Below are 27,593 nucleotides of genomic sequence, written 5' to 3'. Positions count from 1 at the left end.
TAGTTTTTACCCATATATTTGGATTTTTAGAGGTTTGTCATCATATTTAGATTTGTCCCAAAGAGCACGTTTTTTCACTTGTCGAAGATCAGGAAGTAGGCCAGGGGAGTTGTTGACAAAGTGGGTAAGGAACAGCGGAGGGTAGCAGCCTTTTTATATACAATCTATGCTAACAGCTACTCATAGTTCAGAAGGAGTAGGTGGCTCAGGTGATTTAACAGGGAGCTGACAGTTCTCTAACAGCAAAACCGACATGAGCGGCAAAGAAGAAGTCAGTTTTGATCCAAAAGGTATGGAGTTCTGTTAGCCCACCAGAGTTTAAAAGTTGATTTCACTCATTAGGATTTCAGTAGCTGCAGAGGAGTGTGAGGAGTCTGTGCAAAGGTAATAACTCCAAACTCCATTTAAAGTCTGGCAGTTTTTGCCTCACTCTGCTGAACTGCAAAATTCATACGAACAGACCTTATACAAATAAGTAAGATACACTGTTGAACTTTGCCTGGATTCATAACACCACAGAGCATTTCCATCGATATTGGCAGCTTGTAGAATTACTGTTCGATTACCCCACATGAAAACGTATCGCACTTGCGAGCAAGTAATTAAAACTGAGTAATGCTGCGTACCAGAGTGATGCTTCTTGGATTATTTACTAGCCGAATTTACTGGTAGGTCAAAGCAATTCATAAAATGTCTTTGCCTATATTCCATCCCGAAGCAGAATTGTTCGATAGAGGAGTAAGCGTAAAATTTGTGTATTTTTCAATCGAGTTCGGTCTCGTTGAGAGCCCATGTGAAAGAAAGTTTATCTTTTAAATCTTTGCTGAAATAAGGATATTTTGATGTCAGATCAGTGACATAGTTTAATGATGACAGCTAAATTACTGCTGCACTGACAGAGTGCTCATTTACAGTACACACAGCCACGAGCCTCGTGACTTTAGTTCCTGCTGCCTTTACTGCTATGAACTGCTGCAACAGCAAACAGCCTTCCTGTAGAATCCACTCTTTACTCATTTGTTATTGAATGCTTATAGATGTGTTTTTGGTTTCTGATGTGTTGCTTATTTGCTGTAACTAGTGCATTATTATTAACACACAAACACACAGAGACGCATACATGCATATATATATATATATATATATATATATATATATATGTATGTAGACATTTTTACATTTGATAAATGATTGATGATTTATTGTTTAAATTAGCATTTAAAATAAGCATGAAGCAACCAGGCTTACCAGTATTCAGTAAAACACATCAGTATTTCCCTGTTGTTGTTAGCACTAGAGATGAAGAGCATGACTAGATTCTACTGTTGCATTTCAAGAGAACCAGCACTCTGTAGGCATGTGTATTTAGTAACATTGCCTTGTGTTATTGCATGTCTGGTATACTTCAGAGCACCAGCACCTGCGTTATAACCCTCTGCGGGACAGCTGGGTCCTGGTGTCAGCCCACCGCATGAAGAGACCATGGGCAGGTCAGGTAGAAAAACCTCCTGAGGAACACATTCCCAGGCACGACCCCTGCAACCCACTCTGTCCTGGGAACACGCGTGCAAATGGAGAGGTAAGACCAGGCAGATACAGTAAGTAAATAGCTATAAAGTACTTAGGCCTACATTACACTGGGAATGACAGCTTAGTAATGGTTAGACAACTGCAGCTACTGCCTACCTTATTTAATGGTATTCCATTTGGACAACAAACTGAATTTGCAATTTCTCTTCCATTTCTGGCTGTCTGCCTGTCCCTCCAGGTGAATCCAGACTATGACAGCACATTTGTTTTTGGAAATGACTTCCCTGCTCTTCAGCCAGATGCTCCAGATCCAGGTGAGGGCCATTTCTGATTCTGTAAAAACAAGGGACTAGTTTGCATACTGTATACTTCCACACAGTACACACATTTTTTGTTTTCTGCATTTAGATATATATTATTTTATACTTCAACATATATGTGTAGAGCCTTTTTATGCTTTCAATTCAATTGTTTGAGGAGTATTTTATTTACATGTTAGCACAGGATAACTTCAAGGCACAATAGACTGTTAAAATCACAAAGTAAATAAAGTGCTGAACGTGTACAGTTGCACAATATTACTTTTAAAACAACTTGCATTTGCTGTTGTGTCCTTCAGGTTCAAATCAACACCCATTGTTCCAGTCTAAAGCTGCCAGGGGCGTCTGGTAAGAAAAACCATGGTGTCACAGAAGTTTTATATGTATACCTGTCTCATTTATACTTGGACCGACTGATGGATGGTGTGTTATCCATTGAATTGTGACTGACGGACTGAAGATTAAAGTTATGTGTTTGGAGGATTAGAATTTATTGAGGGATGCATCTTAATCAACACTCCTTTTAAAAATTATGATGCATTCAAATTTATGACTAATTAAATCTGAGCTGATGAGTGCCATCAGAGCACTCATGCTGAGGCAACTTTCATTAGTTGTTGTGATCATCATCATCGTAATCAGTTGTTTGGTGAAGCTCATTTTGTTAATCAACGCACTGCATGTCACCCGTTTTCAGGGCATCTCGAGCTACACACCACCATACTGTAGATGTGTGTTTCCAGTATGCCACCAGCAGATGGGGATCTTTCCTTAACACTCTCCTCAATGAGAGCTATTGCAGATGTTTGAATGATGCTATGATGACACATATTTCAGTCCTGTGATATTTACCTCAGAATCTGTGTGTTGGTAAGCAGGGAATACAAGCTTTGTCTGTGGCCCAATCTTGCAAATCTTTATTCCTCTGAGTATGTTGTACTTTCACGTCATGAACGTGAAAGGTTTTAAACCAGATTTCTGATCTATAGGTATTGACTGTTGCACTTATTTGCTGTCAGAGTTGATAGACGGCCTGAGGAGAGCCGATGCTTTTCCAGTGCTCACTTACATGCGCAATACACAGTAGCTTATAATTACAACACCCACAGAGAGCTGAGTAGCACAAAACCTTTGCAAAGAAAGTTTTCCTACATGGTTGTCAGCCTGTAGAGTTTTCATCTTTAAAGACATTCCTGAACAATCTTGCAGGAAACTCGCACAACAGCTGAATAATAGATTAAATCAAAACATTATACCGCATGTGCCGGTTAAAAACTGAGCTTTGTGTTCAAATCCCATGTGCTGGCAGATGTAGAGCCTGTCAATCATGTTTGCTACACACACTTGCAGACTAATGAAGCAAAAAAAATGCTCTGATTGATGTGTTATGCTTTCTCTCTATTGATTGTTAAATTTCACTGTTTTTCTTCCTTGCAGATTCAGTCTATGTGAGTTTGTGGCTGTATGCATATTTGCTCACACACACTGCACCACACTGTTTTTTTTATTGTAGTGTGTTTGTGGTCTGCCCAGTCCACACAGTGTGGTGGTCATGTCAGAGAAAGAGAAACCTGCAAACTGAGCCAAAGCTTGTTGCCCTTCAGCAAAATTCAGGGAGCCAATTAGAGAGAAAAGAAAATGGGGAAATGGGATCTAGGGGATCTGGGTCATGGGACATTAAAAGAGAGATGGGTGAGGGAAAAGGTGAGAAACTTCCTAATAACTCACCATACTACCCCTACACAGTCATACATGCCCTCTCAGCAGAATGATGGTAAATCCTGTGACAAATAATTTGTTAACACTTGGTTATTCAGGACTGATAGTGTCCTGATGATAGTGTGCTGTAAATGTAATTTCTTAATTTCTTAGGAGGTTTCCTGGACATTATAATTTGGTACATACTTTATATGGAAGATTTATGACAACTGGGAACCCTCACATTAATTACAATTTTCCAGCTTAATCTAGAGATTCTGTTTTTCAGTACACAACTGAATGTGCAAAAGCCAGTATGAATTTTAATAACAGCCAAACAAAGAGTACAAACATACATTTACTTGGGCTTAAATTAATTACATGGTCTGTTAAGGAAATCTTTCTGGAAATCAGCACCTTCCTCTGAATTGCACTGAACTTTCTTGTCTGTTCTGTGTTTTGTTCAAGACACTTGGAACACTATTTATTTTCCTTAGTGACACCAAATTGATTTTCAAGATAATTCAGTCATTATTAAATCAGACACATTGTTCAACCCACTCTGATAAAAGTAATAAAAAAAGACTCAAACCTGCATGCTAACATCTGTGGTAACTAGGAAACAATAATCTTTTTTTGTACTTGTTTTTATCCATGTTAGTGCCCTAGTTTTTTTTGCCAATTGGTCCACCTTGTTGGTCTCGACTGAAATGTCATCAACAACTACTGGATTGGATGGATTACCATAAAATCTGGTACTAACATCTGTGCCCTCCTCAGAATGAATTGTAATATCTTTATGATGCCTGTCTCCAAACATGTCCAAAACTTTGGTTTATGAACAAAATGACATTTCCCTCAGCCTCAGCTGTACTTTGTGTTTTCTGGCTATACAAATGTTAGCATGCCAATATACTGGTGAATATGGTAAACATTACACCTGCTTAGAATCAGCATTTCAGCATTGTCATTGTGAGCATGTTTGCGTGCTGACGTTAGCATTTGGCTTAAAGCACCAATGTACCCAAGTAACACTGTGTAACATTGTTTCCTGATACAGGTCTCAGTGCATACACACACATACACACTGGAGTGCAGGCAGATCCTACAATACTCATGAACAATTCATAAATCCAACCAGTCAGTTTTGCTCTGAGCATAAACACCAAAGTCATGTTCAATTATTGATTACATACTAGCTGTTCAGGCCCTAAGAAGAATATCTGTCTGATAGAAATTTCATTTTTATGTCTCTGACCGTTGAGTTCCCTTGGTGCTATAGGTAAGGCTGAGAGAAAACATCATGAGTGGATTTCATGAGCAGAATTCGGACCACAACCCAAGTGTTCATGTTTTGAATCTGTTATCAAATTGATTGGTCCCAGTCATGACTATTTCTTGTGATATTTCTCATACTTAAAAACATTTAACACACTTCCCTTTGATTTCTTAAGGTGTATGCTTTTTTTTCCTGTTCACCGTCCCATTGTCTGTTGAAGATAACTGAACTTATCCCCCCTTAATTGGGGGTTTCCACTGCCAGTTTGACTTTTTTCCCCCCCAGAACAGATGATAACACCATCAAGAATTTATGCAATGTTCAGTGGCAGATATTTCAAACCATAAACAATTAAAAAACTTTTCGGTAACAAGAATGATATATACAATCTGGGTTTGTTTGGGATTGTATTCCATCTAAATCTGAGAGGAGCAAGTTGTCAGGCTTGTTATTAAGTACAAAAGCTACATCAGAAAATCCAAAGAAAAACATGTCAAAGTAGATGTGTTGCTGTTTTTGACAGGTAGTGTTTGGGAAGTACAGAGCCATAATTTTACAGCATTCAGCACTTCACACTAGAGACAATCTTGCTGATTATCACCAGCCCCAAATATAGTAGATCAAGGCTCTTTTTAAAATGTATTTCAAGGAAAACTCAGGCAAGACAGCAGCACATTTATTACTTATCACAAACAGAATGATAACAAGTGACAACAACAAAAACATAATAAATAATAGACATGCTAAGAATAACAGTGAGCGAGACAGAACAAAGACAAATGGGAGGTGGAGTGTGAACTTTTTAGATAGATTTTTATGCCTAACCTAAGACTAAAAAGTAAGAGGAATTTTGCCTTATTCTTACTTACAGTAGGTGGTGCTGTCAGGGTGCCCACAAGCAAAGACCCTTGTATCACTTCGAAGCCTGTTTTAAAAAAAAATAAAAAAGAGAAGAAGACAACCTATTATCCAACTGTTCTCCTGCTATCCTCTCTCTTTCGTCATCTATTTTACAGTAAGGTCATGTGTTTCCATCCGTGGTCTGACATCACCCTCCCTCTCATGAAGAAAGAAGAGGTTGTCAAGGTGATTGACAAATGGACAGAGCTTGTTGAAGAACTAGGTGCTACCTACCCTTGGGTTCAGGTATGAGCTGCCTACACACACTCTCATTCCCAATCATATTCACATATTATTGGTTAATTTTCCCAGGGCTGGATATTTGTAAAATTGTAACAGGTAAACTTTTCACCAAATGCTCTAGCATCACTGATCATCCACTTTCCTGCTCTGTTCTATTTTTCTTTTTCCTTTTCTCTTGTCTTCAGCATAGAGAAGGATATGGATAAGATATCTAACATGTTTGTATGACTATTAAAATATTTCCTATATCACTTGCTTGGGTAGTAGAATATGCACAGTGAATCGGTGAAAATTACACCTTTTTTATCAGCTCAGTGTGTTGAAAGTTCTCAGAAGCCATTACTGTGAAGAGATGCAAGCCATAGCCATAAAATCACAGTTTGAGAAATCATGAAAACTGCACTGTAGCTGCTGAAATGATCACTTATCATTAGCTATAGAATAAATTAATAGGATGTTTACCTCCTGAATGCTAGCCTATATATTCCACCCTTTTGTTTAGTCTATACAGGAATTTGATGAGTGTGAGGATTGTAAAGTATTAAATTATATTTATAGGCCTACCCAGTATAGACAGACTTCCTCAGAAATACTTCATATTCTAAAGCATTCCCACTCTGATAGATGTTGGTAGTATTGTGTTTCCTGCGTCACCATAAGGCACAAAGTCAAAGAGAAAACACAGTACAGCTAGAGATGAAAGGGACCAAATTCTGGACTAATCTTATCATGTTTTCTGTTTTTAGATATTTGAGAATAAAGGAGCCATGATGGGTTGTTCTAATCCACATCCTCACTGTCAGGTAGGGAATACACATTTATTCTTTTAACTTGTAAATATGTGCATGTAAAGATTACCACTTTTTTGCTGCATAACTTCACTCTTATCTGGGTATTCCACAACACTGATAAAAGAAAATGTCCTCCAAGAGAGAACATGAAGTTGAAGACTACATGCATTCATAAACCACTTCTCTCAAAACAGCTGCTTTCAAGGTGCAGCATTAACAGAGAAATAACAAATCCTTTTTATCACATTTGCGCAATATAGTCTTTCCAATTTGCACATCTGAGATGCTGGCTTCTTGACATGTGGTGACATGTGTTAAAAAAAGGACTCGCTTAAAAGTTTTGAGCTAGGCATGTCTTAACACAGAAGCTGTTAATTGACTCTTCATTTTGAAGTCACCGGTGACTGTGTGTCTTTGTCACATTTAGCGTTAAGTGCGTATTTGTGTTTCTCTTATTTCTTTCTTTATTGCTTTTTTTAATATACATATTCACACCCATATTACTGCTTGGGCGCTTTCTTGTCTTGTCATGTTTGCCTATTCTGTAAGGTGATTCAGGCAAGACTAACCAATCAGAGACAGAGACGTTTCCTGTCAGACTGTCATCTCACAGTGTGATGTTGAGAAGGAGCACAATCAGGAGGGAAACTGACAAAAACAGAGGAATAGTTAGTTGAGGCAGACAAAGTGATATGTTGAATTTTAAACAGCAATATTGTTATCAACATTGTCAAAATGATATATCAGCTATCCAAGCAGCTAAGAAGACAAAGATGGCTTTCTTTCCACAGAAGCCACTCTCCATGTAGCCAGTTGTATTTTTTAAAGCCAATCTGCTAAAAGCAGCAAACAAACAAAAGCTGATAGTTTTCATTGAGTATTTTGAGTTTTTGGAAAAGTTTTTGGCTTTCTTGCTGACAGTTGCATGAAAAGTAAAAAAAAAAAAAAAAAAGAAGTAAATATGAAGCTGTAGCCAGCAGGTGGTTAGCTTAACGGGTTATATCTTGTTCCCAAAATGTTGGACTATTCCTTTAAGAATACTGTCCATGAATATAGCAGCAGTTTGGTCACCTTGCCTTTAATATTGTTTGTAGGTCAAGGAGACTTAGCTATATGTGAGTATAAACAGAAGAAGATGCTCCTGACAGAATGACAGCAGAGTAACACTGTACAAAAAATAATAGACTCTTGAAATGGTGAAGTTGGAAAATTGCACTGCCGTTAAGATGAGGAGGAACATTGAAGGTGTTACTGTAAGTAAGCAGCTCTGCAGTTGATTGCATTGACTCACTGAATTTCCTCCTCTCTGGTTATTCTATGGAATTTCAAATCCAGGCAAACTTCAAGCTTTTGAGTAAAAGGAAATAGCTACAAAGGCCTACTTGGATTTGTGCTTCAAGTTTCCTAAAACTGTAGTATAGAAATAAACAGCAGGGGGCAGTATGTGATTTCAGAATAAAATGACTTTAATGCTGTATCATACTGTAGATGTTCCATGACTGTTGAGGACTGTTATTTATATCAGAAATCAGAGTTTTTTAAAAAGTATATACAGCCTCTGTAAAGAAAGTAACTTTCTGCTTCATTTTATGTTTTTTTTTTTGGTTTCTAAATCCCCATAACACATATATTCAGGTGCTGTCAAAGTCTTGTTAACTTGTATAAGTGTTACTAGATCAAAAAATCTGTGTTTGATGTTGTTGTTTTCATGTGGTCCAGTATAAAAGAATTCAGAATCAAACCTGGATCCGGCTTTGATGGAGTTTATTTTAAAGTTTTAGCAGTTTTGTTTCTTTCTTCCTGCAGTCCAGATTTCTCTTTCTTAAGACTTCAAAGTCCAAGAAAGGAGTAATGTTAATGTGTGCGTGTCTGTTTGTTCAGCCAGACAACCCCTCCAGGCCAAAATGTAATACGTAACGCATAGATCTAAAACTTTGAAGAATAACGAACAGAAAATGTTAATCATGTTTGGAGGCTGTATTGCTTCTGATAACTTTGGTCTCACAGGAACGGAGCTGTATGTATTTTCTTATAAGTGGAGGAGGGAAAACTTATGCCTCTGGAATAGCAATATCCTTTTTTATGTAAGTAGCTAAAAGTATATACAGTATTAATTCTGTGAAGTGCTCAGAATGCATTTGAAAACATTCGCCTCTCAAAAGCAGACAGTTATTGAGTTCATACTTATATCCTAAGTATGTACTGCTGAAGAGCAACACTTGGAAGCTGAATTTAAAAGGAGGAATGGTGACATAAAAGCTGTTAAGAGTAATACCTATCATTTTCAGAAGTTCTGTCTGGTAGGAATAGAGTGTATACTTTGTTTTTCTCTGCTATTATCTTTACTTTTTTCTACTTTTCTCTGAGAATCAGCATTCTGCTGCTGGAAAGGAGATAAATCAGTGTATACAAAATATACTCACAGCTACAGATGTTGGCAGGCATGCAGATATATCCACACACACACTATTATACACGCCTAGAGGCATGCAGATGTAGCATATTTACACATATTCATGTAGTTCACACAACTATGCCTGTGTCTTTCTGCCTTTCTGGGATCATGACCATAAACATGGTACAGCCCTTAGCCAATATCCAAAAGCCAATATTAACATTACACTGATCTGGTTCCTACATTGCAGTAATTGTGAATAGAATCTTACCAAGGCTTTGGGCAAAAACTCCAGGAAACATTAATAATTCCCAGCTTTTTTTTAAAAGATTATTTTATTGCATTTGCTTTATTACATACTAAGTATTATTCATAAATCTAATCCACAGATGATACAGCTATATGACATGTGCCCTGGAGGCAAGGCCTGCAGGACACTCCTAAAGTGTCCCAAAATTAAAAAATGGTGATGCTGCTGATCATCAGGAGGACCCATGTTACATTTTGCCTATGAAGTTAATGCAGCTTATTTTCCCTTTCCCTTGTAAAGAGAGAGAAAAAAGGATTTATACAAGCCTGTGACAGTGTGATTCCTCCAGTGCATTCTGGGTGAAAAGAGGAGTGTTTAATCAGAAAACAATTTGCCATGCAGCCTGAAGCAGCGCTGCTAAAAGCAACAGAGAATGCCTCTGATTATTACTCTGTTCATGATGTGATGGAATATTATAATTGGAAGAACTAGTCCTGGTGGCATAAATATGTTCCTTTCAGTACAACTGTACTGTAAAGGGCCTAAAATCTCTCTAAAAAATGAAAATGAAGCGGTTTACAGCAATTCCTAGCCTGGACAACATGCACAAATAATGAAAAGAAACCATCTATAGGTCAAAAGAAAGACGAATGTAATTTATTAACCCATACACACATTTATACTCCTTCAGTGCAGCAATCAAAATCAATATTTTGGTGAGGGTCTCACTCACAGAGGCTAATTTTGACAAACCCATACATAAATACCTCCTACTTAAAACCTGAGTAACAGTTATGTTAAATACTGATTTATCATGCAACACTGAGTCAGTAGTTGAATGTTGGAGTCATTTGGCAGTCTTTGCCTGCTTTTATGCCCATTAAAATATCATAAAGTGCAAACATAAATTATTTGAATGTCTGTCATGATGTTCACTATAATCCATAAAAAGCTTTCTCAAATGCTGCAGAAGAACATTGTGAAGCTAATTTTTCAGCCTAAAAGTGAAGTGAAAAAATGAAGTGCAGTGCTGTTTGTGGAGGTGAGTAACACAGATGAATGTTTTCCACAAATGAAACAACCCTACAGTACCTCATCTGTTTCAGGGCATCAAACGATTTTTTTTTTCCGGGATGTTTACTTCCTCAGTCACAGTTAATACCAGTGTCTCATTTAGTGTGAACGCTGTCTGATACTGAATGACAGTTGGTGGCTGATGAGAGCAAAGAATGCAGCTGCTTTAAACTTGTGAATCTTTTTTTAGATATATTATTAATCACAATCAGGAAGCTAATTTTGTCAGTATGTTTCTGTCTCTATGAGCATATGTGATATCACTCTGACATTTACAGTATGTTAACTATAACTCAGTCATTTTACTTAAACAACCGTGTTGGAAACAGTTTATCACTGATTGCTGCGGCTGTAATTTAGTGTGAGTTTAATATTGTGCACAACAGAATGAATTATTTAGTGTATTTTCTTCTGTAATTGAAAGTAAACTCATTACCCATTTCAATACCCAAGTATTACTTTGTATCTGATAAAATGTTGTCTCCCCAGGGTCTACATATACAGTAACTGTTTTAAGGGAATCAGTGTTTTTGCATATTTTAGCCTATTTACATACAGTATTCTTAAAATGACTTCTCACTATTTACAAAAAATGCCATTTTAATATAATTTTAATTGATTAATTGTTATTCAGACATTGCTTTTAATTTATTTCCATTGAGTATAAAATTCATTTTGCAGAGATATGCAATATTTTGTCATTTCATTCATATAAACATCACATCTGCTTTTACTGTTATGTTATTGCTGTGTGGTGGCAACTTTAAGATAAAATTCCCCATGTTCAGCTACATTACAACACAACAGCATGAACTACATAGACAACCTGGCTGAGGAGAGGAAGTGACTGGTTTACAGTACATTCTGGGGATTACTGAGTAAATTACTCAGAAAATTCCTGTCCATCTGGTGTACAGGAATGAGTGCCTTCACTAGTATCCTGAGTGTGATGGGGTTTTTTGAGTACCCTGGTTATCTGTTGTACATGCAAACACCAATGCTTGGTTTCAGAAAGAGAGTGTACTCAGATAGAAACCAGGATATTGTGACATGTAACCTGGTTCCTGAACATTCTTTGAGCATTACTGGCTGAGATGGTGAGAAATCAAGATACACCTACTGGCAGACAATTAAAAACCTGGATACTGTTAGAATCATGTAAACAGGGATTTGAATTGCCAGGTTTTTCATGTTCCATGTAAACGCTACATTCCAAATGTGATCAAAAACAGGGTTAGACTCAAAACCAGAATACTTGTGCATATGTAAACATTCCTGGAAAATGCAGTTGCCAGGAGAACAGAGAGGTTGTGAGACTGTGCCACTGTGACAGACATGGGTCATGAGTCCTCTCTATGCATCTCCAATTATTTTTATTGTGATCAAGAGCTACTGTACACTTAAAGGCTGTGATAACATGGTTTCACATCTGCATTCTTGGAAACATATAACATTCATGAGTAAATTATACCCAAAAACTCATTAAGCTGCATCATAATGACAATGTAGGTGTGGTTTAATCAGGTTCGAGTGACTGTTGCCTGGCAACATTAGCAAACAGCCTCAAAAACTGCCATAAATTTTTGATCCAGATTTTGGTTCTGTCTGATGCACAGAAGTACATGACAGACTTGCTGCTGATTGAAAAAATACATTTTCAGGGCCTTTAATGCTTGTACATGGAACAGGAGCAGCTGTTGTTCACTGTGATGAATTACCTATCTCAATTACAGTTTAGTGTCTGCAAGTTGATTTTCACACTGTACTGGGATAAATGAAAGTGGTGGCTGCAGGGGAAACCCATTTATCAGTCATAAAAGCCTGATAGAAAAAATGAAAGTGAATTTTGAAACACAGAAATCTCATATATAACCCTGTCAAGCCACAGAGATATTGTGGCCATCTGTAATCAGGGACCTGAGAAAGTGTAGTACAGTCTAGTGTAGTACGAACACACACACTGTACATACATGTTTTTTTGTCATGTCTCACCATCATCTTCCTCCTGTTTCCTGTGATTTTGCAGGTGTGGGCCAGCAACTTCCTGCCTAATGAGCCGGCTTTGTCAGACCGTTGTCAGAGGGCGTACTATCAGAAACATGGAGAACCGCTCCTGCTGCAATACGCCAAGCAAGAGGCTGAGAGAAAGGTGCAGGACATACACATATAAACACCCAGGCAAATAGTATTTCAAAAGGACATTTAAAGCTAAATTTTACCCTCAGAAAAACTTTAAATACTTCTCTGATCCCATTAAGTTAAATGTCAATTTGAGTTCTCCTACATTTCCCAGAATGTCCCTCAATAGTCCCTTAGAGAATATAGTTTGTTCCCTTGTTGTGGGAGAGAACAGACAAAATGAGGCATGCAGTTTATTACTGGTGTCAGGGATTTTAGGTACATGCTGAAAATTTTAATCAAATTTTTAGAGCCAGGAATTATGGCTATATGGTTGCATTGACTTAAATAAAAAATATATTACTTATTAGGATGACACAATAAGTACAAACACGATGGTAAACATTTAGATAGGCAACAAATCTATGCTCCCAGTCCACAGAAGTCAGATACAGTAAATTAAAGCATAATATGTAGTTTAAAAGGCATGTCTCAATCACACTGCCAAAATTTAGATTTGATGAATAAATAAGTGATAAGGGAGCACCAGAGTCATTTTAGATAATTACATGTTAATGGTTTATAATTAACATCGGAGGAATATTTTGAAAATATCTCTAAATAGGCGATTTCTTCAAAACATCATATTTCTCTCACCATGATTGCCCTCATTGCCTCTCCCTTCATCCGTCTACTTCCACCCTTTCCCACCACGTTTCCCTCTCTTTCTCTTACTTCATCTTTCTCTCTTTTTCTCATCAGCATCCTCTTCCTGTCTTTCAGTCACTGAACCGTGTGATTGGACAGCAGAGGTGCTCATTAGCATAATGCTGTGGCATACATCTTCAACCTGTGTGAAGGAAAACCAACTCTTTGTGTGTGTGTGTGTGTGAGCACATTTAGCATGCTGGAAAATGTCTCATTAGTAAGCAGACATTTAGCGGAAGCAGTGAACAAACTTTGTACAAGAGAATTAAACTTGACAGAGCCATAACTTTTTCCCCGGTACCTGAGGCTGTATTGGGGGATGTCTTACTTATGCTACTATTATTTACTTACTTAATCTCAAGTTCATGTGTGTTTATCCAGTGACAAGCCAATCAAATGTTGTGCCAGTTTGTCTTTGCCAGTCTGGCTCTGTCCAAAGTAACAAAATCCACCAACAAACATGTTGTTATTTGCCGCTTAATCATGGAGGTTTTGTGGTTATCTTGAGACTCCAGGCAGGTTCATACAGTAACCCTCTGTAAAATGGTTAATTATGGGTTTTACACTTTTTGATTTTTGGGCAGATAAAACAAATAGATAGATGTAATTTGTTAATTATTATCTGTTAATAATTAAGCTATAGAGATGCTGATGTGTCGATTTTGTTACCTTTTCACGGAGTTAGGCCAGCTGTTTCCCTGTGTTTCTGGTCTAAGATAACTTGCCACTGGCTGAAGTGAAGTTTATGTTTAATGCACAAACATGAGAGTGGTATTGATGTTCTCACAAAACTGTCAGCAAGAAAGTTCTGTTTTTATAAATCACAGATACTTTGGAACCGGTCTGCTTATAAGATATTGGGTCAAACATTAAACATAATCTCAATGGTTTTACACTACATATACAGTAACAGATGCAGAGAAGTAAGATGACAACAGAAGGAGAGAGAGCAAAAGAAGGAGACGCAGGGATGGAGAGAGACAAGTGAAGACAGAAACAGAGTCACAGAGAGAGAGAGAAAGGCAAAGGGAAATCAGCCAGCCACTGATTCATTCAGGGACTAAGCTGATACTTGTTCTGCTGGGAGAGAGTGTGTGTGAGAGACAGAGAGAGTGAAAGAGAGAATAGCATTAAGGTTTTGAGAAGAGCAGAGTAGACACTTAAAATCTCCTAGACAGCTTCTCATGGGGACTGACCTTTATAAAATCAGAGTGGAAGCGGAAGTGTGTGTGTGTGTGTGTGTGTGTGTGTTTGCAAGAATGCCTTAAACTACTTGTTTCTGTCTGCTGGTGTGTTTGTGTGTGTGTGTGTTTCTTTTATCTTCTGTCTGTCTGACCCAAGGTTAGGACCGTAAATTGGCACACTGCAGTGTTTGGAGGAGTTTGAATTGGGGTTCAGCTCCCAGGTGACACGCTTGACTTTGAAAGGAAAACTTTCTAAGCTAATTGAATAAGAACTGTTTAGTATTTGCCTTCTTTTAGGTGTGAAGGTGGTGGGCACCCCCACCTCACTCCTCCTCAATCTTTCCTCTCCATCCTGGTTTTCTGTTATCTCCCCTCACTCTCCTCCCTTTATAATCCTGTTAAAGGAGGACAATGCTGGAAGTATGTAGGTAGGAACTATAATACTAAACCACTTAAAATGTTGTTCATAGTGGTGTAATTAAATACCTTGCAGATACATATAATTTTAAAAGAATTTCCTCATTTCCATTCCTTGCTCATTTTCTTCCTCAAAATATTTGTTGAAAGAGAAGCATTAGTTAGAGTGTGACAGCACCAGGCACAAAGCAGAATCCTATACTGCAAGTGCAGTTCATTAAGAGAACTGAACACTTTGGGATTCTGTTAGATTACTCTGTGTTCCCCTCCACAGTTATTAAACCCCACAGTATTCCCTGTAGATCCCTTAATTATGCACTAATGCCTTGCTGGACAAGTTTGTTCAAACCTCTGGGAGATTTACAGCCCAGGATGCTCTGACTCTCTCTGCTTTGTCTGATTACTGTTAATCAGATTTCTAACTAGTTTTCATACTATTCACACAGAACACCACAAGCATATATTGAATGCAGCTGTCTGACAAAGCGTTTGAGTGCAGAGTTACGAAAAAATAATGCAATAAAATGAAAAAAGAAGAGAAGAGAGGGGAAAAATGAGGGGGGAGAGAAAACTGATCTAAAAGAAAATTCATCTATCTACACAGCCCTAGACACAACGGATATCTCTAAAACTAAAAGATTGTGTAAAGAGGATGTTCACCATTTAATATATACATTATATGCAGGTATTTGTCTAATACTGGGAATTTTCTGAGCTGCAGTCTAAGAAAAAGTACCCTCTGATATCTTGACAGATTAAGCAGTGGATGATTCAACAACACCCTGTTTGGTAGATATAGTATGTAAAGCCAAATAACATCTGATAATACGACAACAACAGCTCAAAAACACTGGGAAATATGTGCCAAGGGGTTTTTGGAACTGCTCCAGTTCTAAGGCCAGAAACATGGTGAAGAGTGATGGCAGAAGGGTTCTCAGTACATACTTTCTGTGGATGGGAATGTCTGGAAGACACCCAGAGTGTATGTGAAAAATCCACAAAGAAGGCACCATCAGGATGAATTGTGATTTCTGGGATTAAATAGTGCAAAATATGCTTAGTCTAAAAACCTCTGGCCCTGCACACCAGCATAGGTGGTTTCAGTTATTGTGGCCGGTTATGCCACAGCTCAGGTTGAGTTTGGACGAGCTATGCTGAAATGACCTGTCTTAAATAACTTGATTAGCTGACCTCTTGCAGACACCACTGCAACTAGTTAGTTAATCAAACCCTTGACTCTGCATTGCATTAAATGGTTGAATGATAAGAAGGGAGCCTTGTGTCTTTCTCTGTGCCACAGTTTATTGTCTTGGGCTTTTCTCTCATCAACTGACAAAATTACATGTTATAACAAATGCAATGTTATGAATGTATGTACTAGATAATACAGAATCTATGAAAAATAACTGAGAGATGGATTGTAATTGGTAAATTGGGATTAGTGTGGAGCAGATTCCTACTATGGCTGTTTAGTATACACACAAATACTCTCTCTCTCTCTCTCTCTCTCTCTCTCTCCTCTCTCTCTCTCTCACACACACACACACACACACACACACACACACACACACACACACACAAACACACTGAGTGAATCTATTTCTGTTGGATAATACCAAGGTCAGGTTGTGTTTGTGCCCACTCATCAGCTTGTTAAATCCCATCTTCTGACACATTCTGCACACTTTATGATAATTAGTCTTCGTGATGCAAACAGCCAATTCTCACTGACCTGCTTTATTACCATTTTAAACTCAGTTTTGTTACAAAGAAGGACCGTGTTCAGCCTACCCTCTCTCTATATTTTTGGTTGTGGTCTGAGTACATAAGCCAAAAGCAGTCTGATCAAGTTCATGTGTTTATTACTGTCTTTTAATTACCTACTGCAAACAGCCTAAAACTCAAATTCATTGATGATATGTGTTCAGGGAGGTCAACTAGCTGAATAATTTCCTGCATACATGCCCAAGATTGTATTCACTAATTTGAATTTTTCTGTCAGGTTCACTGGCTCCCATTGATTTTAACAGTTGGGAACAAGTTTATGGTTTACTTAAATATATATTGCAAAAAATAAAGATGATAAGCCTTCATTTTGTCATGGTAAATATTCAGTACAGCTTTGCCATAGCATTTGATCTGAGTGACACCTATTACTTTCTAATGTTGCATTGACTGGAGAGGCTGCATACGTAGCCACAGTGTTCCCAATTAGCATGTTAGCATGCTACCATTTGCTAATCAGCAAGGAAATAAAAGTTTAACTTGCATTGACTGTAGTCAAACATTACCACATTAAAACAATGTTATTTTTTGAATATGAGTGAACCACAAAACACACTATTGCAGGTTATAATGGTGGGTATTTTAGTAATTTGCATTTTGATTGACATTCTGGGACAGAACACAAAAGTTCTGGTTTCAGTCCAACTTTGTTGGAAAAAAAAAATCACCTCATCTTATACATTTAGTATTTCTTCCCCTGACATTCAAAAACATTGTACTTACTAACATTGTAATCTCCTCTTAGGAGCGTGTGGTGGTGGAGAGCTCTGATTGGCTGGCAGTAGTTCCATACTGGGCAACGTGGCCCTACCAGACCCTGCTGTTACCACGACGACACATCCTCAGAATCAGTGACCTGAGAGCAGAAGAGAGGGAGGGTGAGTGTGTATGTGTGTGTGTGTGTGTGTGTGTGCATAGACACTGACAGAGTGAGTGACTGAGAGAACAATGAGGCAATTTAGAGTATTCTAAGGTGACTCAGCAGCTCAGTGGGGAGTCTGCAGGTTTGATACCCAGCCATGGCCCCTCTGGTGTGTGTGTGTGTGTGTCATTTATGTGTTTATTCACAGCACATTCAAGCTTCCCAGAGGAGGAACCTTTTTATTTTAGGCACTCCATGAACTGAAAGCTTATTGAGTGTCTAAAATAAAATGGTTACTATAAAAGTTAGATCCAAAATTGAATCCAAAAAAACAAAACAAATTAAACATTATAATCATAGTATGTAAATACACATCATGGAGACTTCCTCCCCTAATCCCCCTGGTCTCTGTCACCTTCTTACAAGATGGGTCAGAGTTTAAATTAAAGGATGGTCATTGTTAATGAATGATGTTTGGTGTCTAGCCTGTCTCCATAGTTAACATTGTGCCAATTAAAGGATGTACACTGAAGTTTATAGTGGTTGCACATATTTCTATCCCTGTTAGCTCTCCTAGTATTGAAGAGTTTATAAAATGATTAACTTTACCCAGTAGTTGAGATTATGGGGTTTAAATCGCTCTGGCAGATGTTGCCATTGTCAGAAAATTAATTACCCTAAGATCGAAGTGATGTGATAAGATTACCCACCAGTCTCCCTCAAGGACAAACCCCACTGCACGTTGACTAATGACTCACTTGGAAGACTTATGTTGACAATTTAGAGTCTGTTTAGCTGATGGAGCTTGTGTGTAGTCAAGGTGTGAGGCCCAAGGCACATAGATAAGAAGCATCAGTGGATTGGTGTCTGCTGAGACAGCCCGTCACCACTGAACACGAGAGAGGCATTGACACAGAATAACAAACAAAAATCAGCAGTAGTCAGCAGATTCCAGACAGGGTGATATTTTTTGTAGTCTGAACCAACTTCAGATTCAATGCTCCAAGCATTTAATGATTAATTGATTATTAATTGTAGTAGATGATCGATGGAAGTTGCTTCTAATTTGTATCCGTATTTTGATGCCTCTTATTGGTCTATGGTTTGTGTATGAAAGAGAAATGTGTTTATATGTGTGTTTATGTAACAGTATGCAGTATTCTTTTTTCTGTCTGCCTGGTGTGTCTGACTTATTCATTGTGTATTCAGGTGTTTCTTTTATATTTCATTTCCCCTCAAGATGAATAAAAGTTTCGTCTTCTTTTCAATTTACAGCTTTTCTAGCTGTATAGTCTTCTCTCGCTTTTCAGTTACTATTTTTCAGTTTTTACTCTAACATGCCCTCTCTTCAGCTCCCCTTCCACATGTCATTCATTGTTAACAATGCTGAACAAATATCATCTTTCTCCCCCCCTTGCCACCTTTGTGTTGCTTTTTTCATTTTATCTGTGTCTGTCTCTCTGTTTGTCAGGTCTGGCTGACATTATGAAGCGACTGCTGACCAAGTATGACAATCTGTTTGAAGTCTCTTTCCCCTACTCCATGGGCTGGCACGGTAAGGCAAAAAGTTGGAGAGCAGGAGGGTTAAAAAAGAAAAAAAAAAAGTTTTGGTATAAAAGTCGTAACCTGTTCAAAGTCTCTTCTGTAGAGTGACAGACGGAGCGAGGGACAGATGGAGGAAAAGATTAAAGATAATTTTAGTCTAAATACATGACAGTCTGTGGATGGGTGCTGTGTACTGCTACAAACTGGAGGCTGTTCACATATCAGACCAGCTATAAGCTAATGCACTTAGTCAATGTAGCATGTGAATGAGCTCCGCTGACAGTAGTCTGAAGGCAGTGTGCTCATCTGTGACTGTAATCTGCAAGAGTCAGTCATGAAATATGTGAAGTTGAGTCTTTTCACTGTCAGGATTTTAAAATACTCCCAAACAGGAATGACAAGCGATAAAGAGGGAAGACATGCATTAAAATCTTGTCACACCTCACCTGAAGTTTTTTTTTTTTTTTTAATATAATGACAGCTCAACACCCTGGAGATTTTTTAATACACTAAATCCCTTCCACCTCCACTTATCCGTATGTCTCAGAGCAACAGAAACGATGCAACCTCTCACTTTTCTCTTTGCACCTTTCTCACTCTTGTGTTCTTCTTATTCCATTTCTTATTCTTTTTCTCCACCTCTTCATACACTTTCCTTTCTTTGTCATCTCTTTCATTCCATTGCCATCCTTCTATCCTTTTCTCCTTCCTCTCTTTTCTCCTTGAAATCAGTTTTCACTCTTTATTATGCTGTTAAGGACGTGCAATCGATATAATTTTACATGCACAGGTGGTTCTCTCTACATCCTCCACCATCTTCTTGTCTCATCAGTCAGTGTGCTCCATTCTTTTCTCATTATCTGCCGTCGTGAACCAACATGACATTAATATTACATATGAATATTGATTATCCAATGTCATGGGAATGATGCATGTAAGTTAAGGTGCTGCATGCGTTCTCTACAGGTTAGATAACTCTTGCTGTATTCCTGTCATCTCTGCTGCAATAAAGACAAACTCCCCTACCCATTACCACTACAGCACACACTCAGACACATCAGAATATTTAATGTTTTGTCTCTTATGTAAAGCCGGAGTTCTCACAGGTAAAGAGCACTCATGGTGTAATTCCAGGCTTTTACCATCAGTTAAAGTAGAATGGGGAGACAGACTTTTAGAAAGCTACTCTGACTAAATAGGCACCCGGAAATAGAAACACATTAAATTTCATGTTATGTAATCTTATAATATGAACACTGAAATGAGGTTGTGTTCAAACACGCATTTTTATTTTATTTTTTTGCCACTTGTAACAAGCTGTAAACACAATATTTGGAGTCATGTTTCTTTCCTCCCTATGGATGTCAGTCCAATATTCAATCTCCTTATTACTCTGTTTTGGTGTCCTCATCCTGAACATGTTCCATTTAACTAATTTTTGGATCCTGCACCCATTTTCCTATAGCTCCCATTACCTTTGCATCACAGCAAAACACCACAGGTCAGAGGAAATGAAAGAACAGGTAATGAGGCAGAGAGCAAGCAAACACAAAAGCTTGGCTGCACCTTTGCAACAAGGGCCAAATTCCTTTTTTTTCCATTTTGACAGAACATGCCAAGTGATAAACACATTTGCATAGAGCTCACACAATAAAATCCAAAATAAACCTATTTTGAAATAACTCGCCTCACAACAGTCAAGATGTGGGTTTGAATTTTCTTTCAGCGGCGGCCAGACGAACATTTAATTGGCCTGCTGTGAGGAAGCAGCTTGCACAAACACACGCACACACTAGGCTGTAAGCTTTGTACCGAAAGGTGTTTGCCATCCAGGCAGCTGTTCCTCATGCATATCTAAAGCTCAGCGCAGGCATTTTCTGATATTTACCTGCACCGAGACAATGAGGGAAATACGTTTTTGTGAGCGATGTCAGTGAAACACCTTGCAATGGGTTCAAAGTTGAATAAAGGTTAGCAGAGTGTGGTGATGCGATGACTGATGTGCGACAGATAGGGGAGCGGTGTCATCATGGCTGAGCGGCCAGAGTGCTTGTAGAAGCTAAAGGTTGCAAGTTCAATCCCTGCAGCAGCTACATCCATCCTGAGTTATTTTAGAGAAATAAAACCTCACTGCTCACTGACTGTAGCCCGAATAAGAACGACACTAGAGAAAAAATACTAAACATATAAACTATATAAACACAACAGAACAGAGCTAGATGCACTTTTAAGAACTTGAATACATGATATGGGGCCTGTTTTTTTAATACAGGAATGCTGTATCTCTATCTCATACACTGATCACTTTAGGATCTTTGGTAATGTGCTCATGAACACATTTTTCACATTTTTGTTGTGCTTTTTCCACTTCTCCAAATCAATACAAATTATGGACTTTTTTCACCATTCATAAGTATCCTAAGGCCAATGACACACACACTGTCTGACTAATAAGAACTAACCATAAAGTTGAAATTAAGCTTGTTTAATTTAATCCACACTTCCATAGTCAAGGAGTAGCTCATCAAAATTTAACATGTTGAAGATACATTATATATAAACTATGGTTATATCTTCTCATCAATTTCTCAGAATGAGATCTGTATCTTTTTGAAACACTATTTTTTGAAACACTACCTGGGTTGCTGACCAACCCCCCCACCCACCCCCCTTATGCTCAGAGCAAGGACCCACATGAAAGATAAAGTTTATAAAAGGAGAGATGATACACTCCCACCCAAACTGCAGTGTGGAGAGAAAGGACAGAGGGCATAAGAGGACACAGTCATCGACTCACTTTCTTCTTTTTATTTTATCAGATATCAAATCTTTGAAGTAAATCTCAGTCTAAAGTTGCCTGTGGTGTAGGCTCCTACAGATGTTGTGTTAAGTTTTGGCTTTAATTTTCGGAGTCTGTTTTATTTTTCAGATAGACATTAAAACTCATAGGTCATGTTACAGCGATGTTTTGAAGGATATAGACAGGAATTCAGCAGGTTCACCTTATTTTTTGTGGCAAACAAGATGTTTTTTTGTTTTTTTTCCACCAAAGCTTTGGGAAAGTTTTGGAGTAAAATGCTGTAGTACACAGACACATACATACAAAACCAAAACCAAACCAAACCCAAAAAAAACAAAAAAACAAAACAAAACTGTATAACCAGTTTATCTGGTTTATTGCCAAGAGTATTCCTAACTTATTTTGTTAAATATTACAGTTTGGTTTATTAGCAGCCTATTTCTCATTATTCAAAACAGTGAAAAGAGTGAGTGTCAAGAAAGTGAGAGGTGCAGGGCAGAGATAGTAAAGAAGTAGTAGAAGAAGAAGTAGACTCCATAAGAAGAGAGAAAAACACCAAGAATGCTGAAGCAGCAAAGTTAATATTTACTTTAGTATGAAATATGAAATGCAACTTCAGCACTGTATAAAATGATTATTAAAGCACACAGTAGTTTGGCATAGATGTTCCACAGAGTGCCCTTGGTGGAATTTAAATGATGTTGTTTGTTGATACTGTGTCCTCTGTTTGTCCTCAGCAATATGGTGAAGCCAAAGAGAGTTTTCAGCAATGTCAATTATGAAGTCCCCTGACTAACTAACTGTCCTTGCTGAAATACATGGGCTGACACCCAACAGTCTGGGGCACTGTCAGGGCCCTGCAGATATCACATCACCTTAACTGAGCTACAGTAACGTAACTTTATCCAAAGTGAACTAACTTAAGTTTTGTCTGGCCTTGCTACAACTGCAACTTACTGAAAGTGGTGTGTATTGAAGTCTGTCCCTATTCATTTTCTAAGGGAAGTGATTGACTTCTCTGTGTCAAAACACCTGCGGTTACTATTTTCCACCTTAAATCCTTCACACTGCCATCATTTTGAGGCACAATAACTCTCAGAAAATTTCACATCTGCTCCATAGTTCAACACATTTTGGAAAACTGTACCCTGACCTTGGTGCATCCAGTGTGTACAACACAACACTATACACCAGTCTTCCAATGGATCAGTTAGTTTAATATGCCATCTGTAGTGTGACTAAGAGCTACAAATGAAAGTTAAAATGGAATTACTTCCCACTATTGCAGCAAATAGCCCAAAATATAAACTGCCAAAAGCTGTTATTTCATCATTCTCTGACAATGTGGAATTAATATTTTTGTTTTCAACATGTAACACTTGACTACTTTCTTAATGTTTTTCCATTGCTCCTCTTGAAGTTGACAAAATACTTGCAGTTGTTTTTAATTGCTAGAAGAACATTCATCTCCCAAAATAATGGTGTTATTGTAACCTCATTGGGTGGGGGGGGGTTAAGGGAAAAGAGACTGTGCTGTAGGGCACTGTGTGTCTGTCACGCATAAACACATAGGCATACTGCACACACTGACCACCTAATTTTTGTACATGCACTCTTTCCCACATACACACACACGCAGACCTGGCTCACACAATAAGTTGCTTTATCTCATCTGTGTTCTGCTTCATTTTAGCTCATTTAGTAGCAGCCAGTTTTTATTTAGGGCTAGGCTTATTAGTTGAGGAGTGGAGAGGGAGAAGTGGTTGGATGATGCTGGAGTCACCTGGGAAATCATGGATTAGATAAAGCTACCTGCTCATTCCTTATTATGATTCATCTCTGGGTGTCACATCAGTAACTCTTACAATAGGGAGGAATATCTGTAACTTTTATGTTAATTCTGAAAGTATACACACTCTCATATAGTTAAACACACACACACAGCAGAACAAACACACCCACAAGACGAATTTAAAACTACGTAATTGTCTACTAATAGGAGCATCCGTCTCCATTCATTCCTTATCTGGACTTGTTACTTGTTACGTTTTTTTTGTTCTGCCTTTTTCTTTTCCAATCCATTAGTTTCCTTCATGTCACTGTCCTGTCGTCTCTATCTGTGTCTGATCAACTCCTATTGTCAAGAAACTGACTCTAAAGGAAGAATACAATGGAGAATTGGAGAATACAATGTCCTCTGGGACCCATTTTTAAATTTCTTTTGTGTTTTTTAAGAAAGATATTTCACAGCTGTTCCTGCTTCCCTTATCACCTCATTACCTTCCACTAAGATCAGAAAGTGAAATAGGCAAAACAGGCAGCAAAGGGGGTATTTAAATGTTAAATACAGTCACAAATCACTGAAAATTTGTTGATGACCCTTTAGGGAGGGATTTATAGGCTAATATAATAATGCAATTCTTCAAGCAGTATTTTGGACGTTTCTGTGAAGTTATACATGCAGATGCGACAAAGACAAAAAACAGAATAAAGAAGCAGAAAAACATGATGAAGGCAGATGCTTCCATAGAGGGAACAAGTGGTTTCTGGATGAATACCATTACTACTCAAGTTTGTTTCTCAGTCAGTTAAACTCATGTTTTGGACTGTTTCACTTGTGTGTAAACTGTTGAGTACTACTGTATTTGAAGTGAAATTGAGCACAATTTTACGAGACACCTGAGAATGCAATAAGACATGAGTATGGTGTAATGGGATGGCTGTAGCTCAGTTGGTGGAGTTGGTAGAGTTGGTGGTACTGTTCCACAGTCTCACCTGGTTACAAGTTGAAGTGTCCTTGGGCATAACACTAAAACCGCTCCTGATCTGTATCCAAAAAATGTAAATTGGAGTGAATGGAAAGGAGTGAATGTAATAATAAATTATGTTCAATTTTACAGATGGTTAAGCAAATTATTTGAAATATTCCCAAACTGGATGATTAGGAAAGGGCAGGGTATCACACATATTAACAGATAGGATTAGATTAATTAAGCTGTTAATATTTTTGTGACAATATCAGTGTGACCAAAGTCTCTGACTGACCTTCTCTCCATTTAACTGTGTAAAACCAGTCCTGTGTCTCCATTTTAATGTCTCATTCTCTTTATTCAGGAGCCCCTACTGGCCCCTATTTAAAGGAGGACAACTCTCACTGGCAGCTGCATGCTCACTACTATCCTCCTCTGCTGCGTTCAGCTTCAGTTAAGAAGTTTATGGTGGGGTATGAGATGCTTGCCCAGGAGCAGAGAGACCTCACCCCTGAACAGGTGAGTAATAAACACAACTCGATGTAGTAAAGGGGCTGACATGCTCTGACAACATATAGTACATAGACATTAATTTTACAGTTCCACTGTTATACAGTAGTGAGATTTGAGGTATTAAGTTAGCGTTATTGTTTTCACACAGAGGCTACCAAAGCAAGGGCAAGGCAGTTTTATTTATATAGCACATTTCAAACACAGAGGCAATTCAAAGTGCCAGTAGAAGTTAAAAGCATTAGAATAGAATATGACATTAAAAAAAATGCAGTTACAGCACAGTAATAATAATAAATTAAAGGAAATAAAAGTGCAGTAGAGACATTAGTCAGTCAAAGGTACAAGATAACAGCAGAATCTTGATTTGAAAGTGCCTAGTGTAAAAATTGTAAAAAAATAAATAAATAAAAAAGAGTAGGAGTGATGTGCTCACTTCTTCTGATTCTTGTCAGAACTCTGCCAGCAGTGTTCTTCATGAGCTGATGCTGTTTGACTGACAAGAGAGCATTAGAATAGTCCACCGTGCTGGAGATAACAGCATGAATGAGTATCTCTGTATCTAGTCCAGACATGACACCTCTAATTTTTGTTCTTTGTTTGAGATGAAATGTAGTTTTGCTGAAGCTCAGATCATAGTCAATTAAACATCAAGATTTCTATCTGAAGTTTTCATCTTTACAGCTCAGGAATCAAGTAATAACTTGAATTCTTTCCGTCTTGTTGCAGAATAAACTAATCTCCGTCATGTCTTTATTTAATTAAAGGAAATTGAATTGCTCCCAGCTATTTACTTGCTCTAAGCACTGATAGAGTTTAAGTGACCATAGTCACTTGCATGAACAGGTTGAATAACAGTGACCCAAGAATTGTACCCTGGGGGACTCCACAGCAATGGTGACACCATAGCTCCTGCCTTCAGCAACATAGAATCTGAATCAGCTGAGGACTGTACCTGATAATCCCACCCACTTCTCCAGTCTCTCAAGAAGTATTTTATGGTCCACAGTATCCAGCAGCACCAAAACTGATTTTTTACATGAATAAGCATTTAGACAAATGTCATGTAATGTTTCAGTGATGTGAAAACATCTATATCTGTCCAATCTGACTGGCTATTTATATTTGAAAAGCATTGCTGAAAGTCAGGGGCTAATCATACTTAGTTAGCTTCTCAGCAAGACACAAGAACTGTTGATATCTTTGTTGAAGATGTTCCAGAAGAACGCCTGTTTAGCCATACGAATACGAAGCCTCCCTTTCTCATAGTCAGTCTGAAGATTACTTTTTCTCCACTTGCACTCAGCTTTCCTGCATTCTCTTTTCTGACTTGTGACAGCTGCAGTGTTTCTCCACAGTGCTTGCCACAGATGGCTCTTAGCTTTTCAGGTGCAATGGCATCAGTTTGACAGTCAAAATGATCAAAGAGCATTGATAGGCTAATACAGACTTAGCTTAAATAATAAGATAAATAGTATGTTCATTTATATACCTTTTTTATTGAAACTAATCTTGTTTGAGAAACTGACATATCAGAGAAAGCACAAGGAGGACTCAAGGAGGACTGTGTTCCTGACAACAGGCCCATCAAAGAAGCTGGACCTCTTTCAGCACAATAATGCAAATCAAGGATTCCAGTGAATAACATTGTATAAAAGCTCCATGTTGCTGTGTTTTTGTATTTCAAGGCTGCTGAGAAGCTAAGAAACCTGCCAGAAGAGCACTATAAAACCAGAGAGAACCAGGAAAAATGATGAAAAGAGAAAGAAGATGGAGGAAAATGGAACTAAAACTGTGTGATCAGTAAAAGACAAGGGGGAATGCACAAATGGGAATCAAGCTTTATCTTACTCACAATACACTTTTTGGAAGTGGATAGTTGATGCATTGCTTTTGTTTCAGTAGTACTGTAAAAAAAAGACATTAAAGTGCCTTTGCCAACAGAAGGCTTAACATTTTCTTACTTGTGCAGTGTTCTTTATATGTATACATTTTTAAATACATTTCTATGTACACAAAACAAGCACTGAGCTCCTTACTGAAATTATGAAATGGACTTCAAACAAAACGTGCTATGAATCCCTTCCTCCATGTTTTGGGGCGATAATGAGAGAACATTCCTCTTCTCTTCCCTTCTGTCCCTTCTGTTGAATTTAAACAAACTTTGCTTGTGCTTTGGCTATGTTGTGACGCTTTCAACCACAAAGCTTTTTTCTACCAATGACACAATGAGTTATTTGTGATTCAAATGACTTTCTTTGTTTCTTGTTCATATTTTTTTACATGGGAAGCAATTGTTGAATTAGTTAGCTGTTAGCTTTCAGACTCAAAAGGTGTGAAACTGCAATGCTTAATTTTGTACAGAAAGTACATGATTAAACAAATGTTAGAGGCAGCTAACAGTGTTTTTGAACATGAACATATATAACATATA

The 27,593-nt window shown here is 37.9% G+C and overlaps 1 protein-coding gene across 2 annotated transcripts; it reads left to right on the top strand.

The window, feature by feature from the left end:
* Positions 1-90: 90 nt before the first annotated feature.
* galt (galactose-1-phosphate uridylyltransferase) lies at positions 91-27,118 on the top strand. Of its 2 annotated transcripts, none has more exons than XM_018671762.2 (11): positions 91-290; positions 1,410-1,579; positions 1,769-1,844; positions 2,150-2,198; positions 5,844-5,973; positions 6,717-6,773; positions 12,507-12,629; positions 17,438-17,570; positions 19,026-19,109; positions 25,014-25,168; positions 26,848-27,118. In XM_018671762.2, the coding sequence occupies exons 1-11, from the start codon at positions 254-256 to the stop codon at positions 26,911-26,913; spliced, it is 1,080 nt and encodes a 359-aa protein (XP_018527278.1). In that variant the 5' UTR covers positions 91-253; the 3' UTR covers positions 26,914-27,118. The 2 variants fall into 2 exon arrangements, with proteins under 2 accessions (XP_018527278.1, XP_050928782.1); XM_051072825.1 differs by having other exon boundaries at positions 265-384.
* Positions 27,119-27,593: the final 475 nt, after the last annotated feature.

Source organism: Lates calcarifer, linkage group LG9 (assembly GCF_001640805.2).
Source record: "Lates calcarifer isolate ASB-BC8 linkage group LG9, TLL_Latcal_v3, whole genome shotgun sequence".
Lineage (NCBI taxonomy): Eukaryota > Metazoa > Chordata > Actinopteri > Centropomidae > Lates > Lates calcarifer.
The sequence above is the reverse complement of the archived record's forward strand: the minus strand, read 5'-3'. Positions and strand labels throughout refer to the sequence as shown.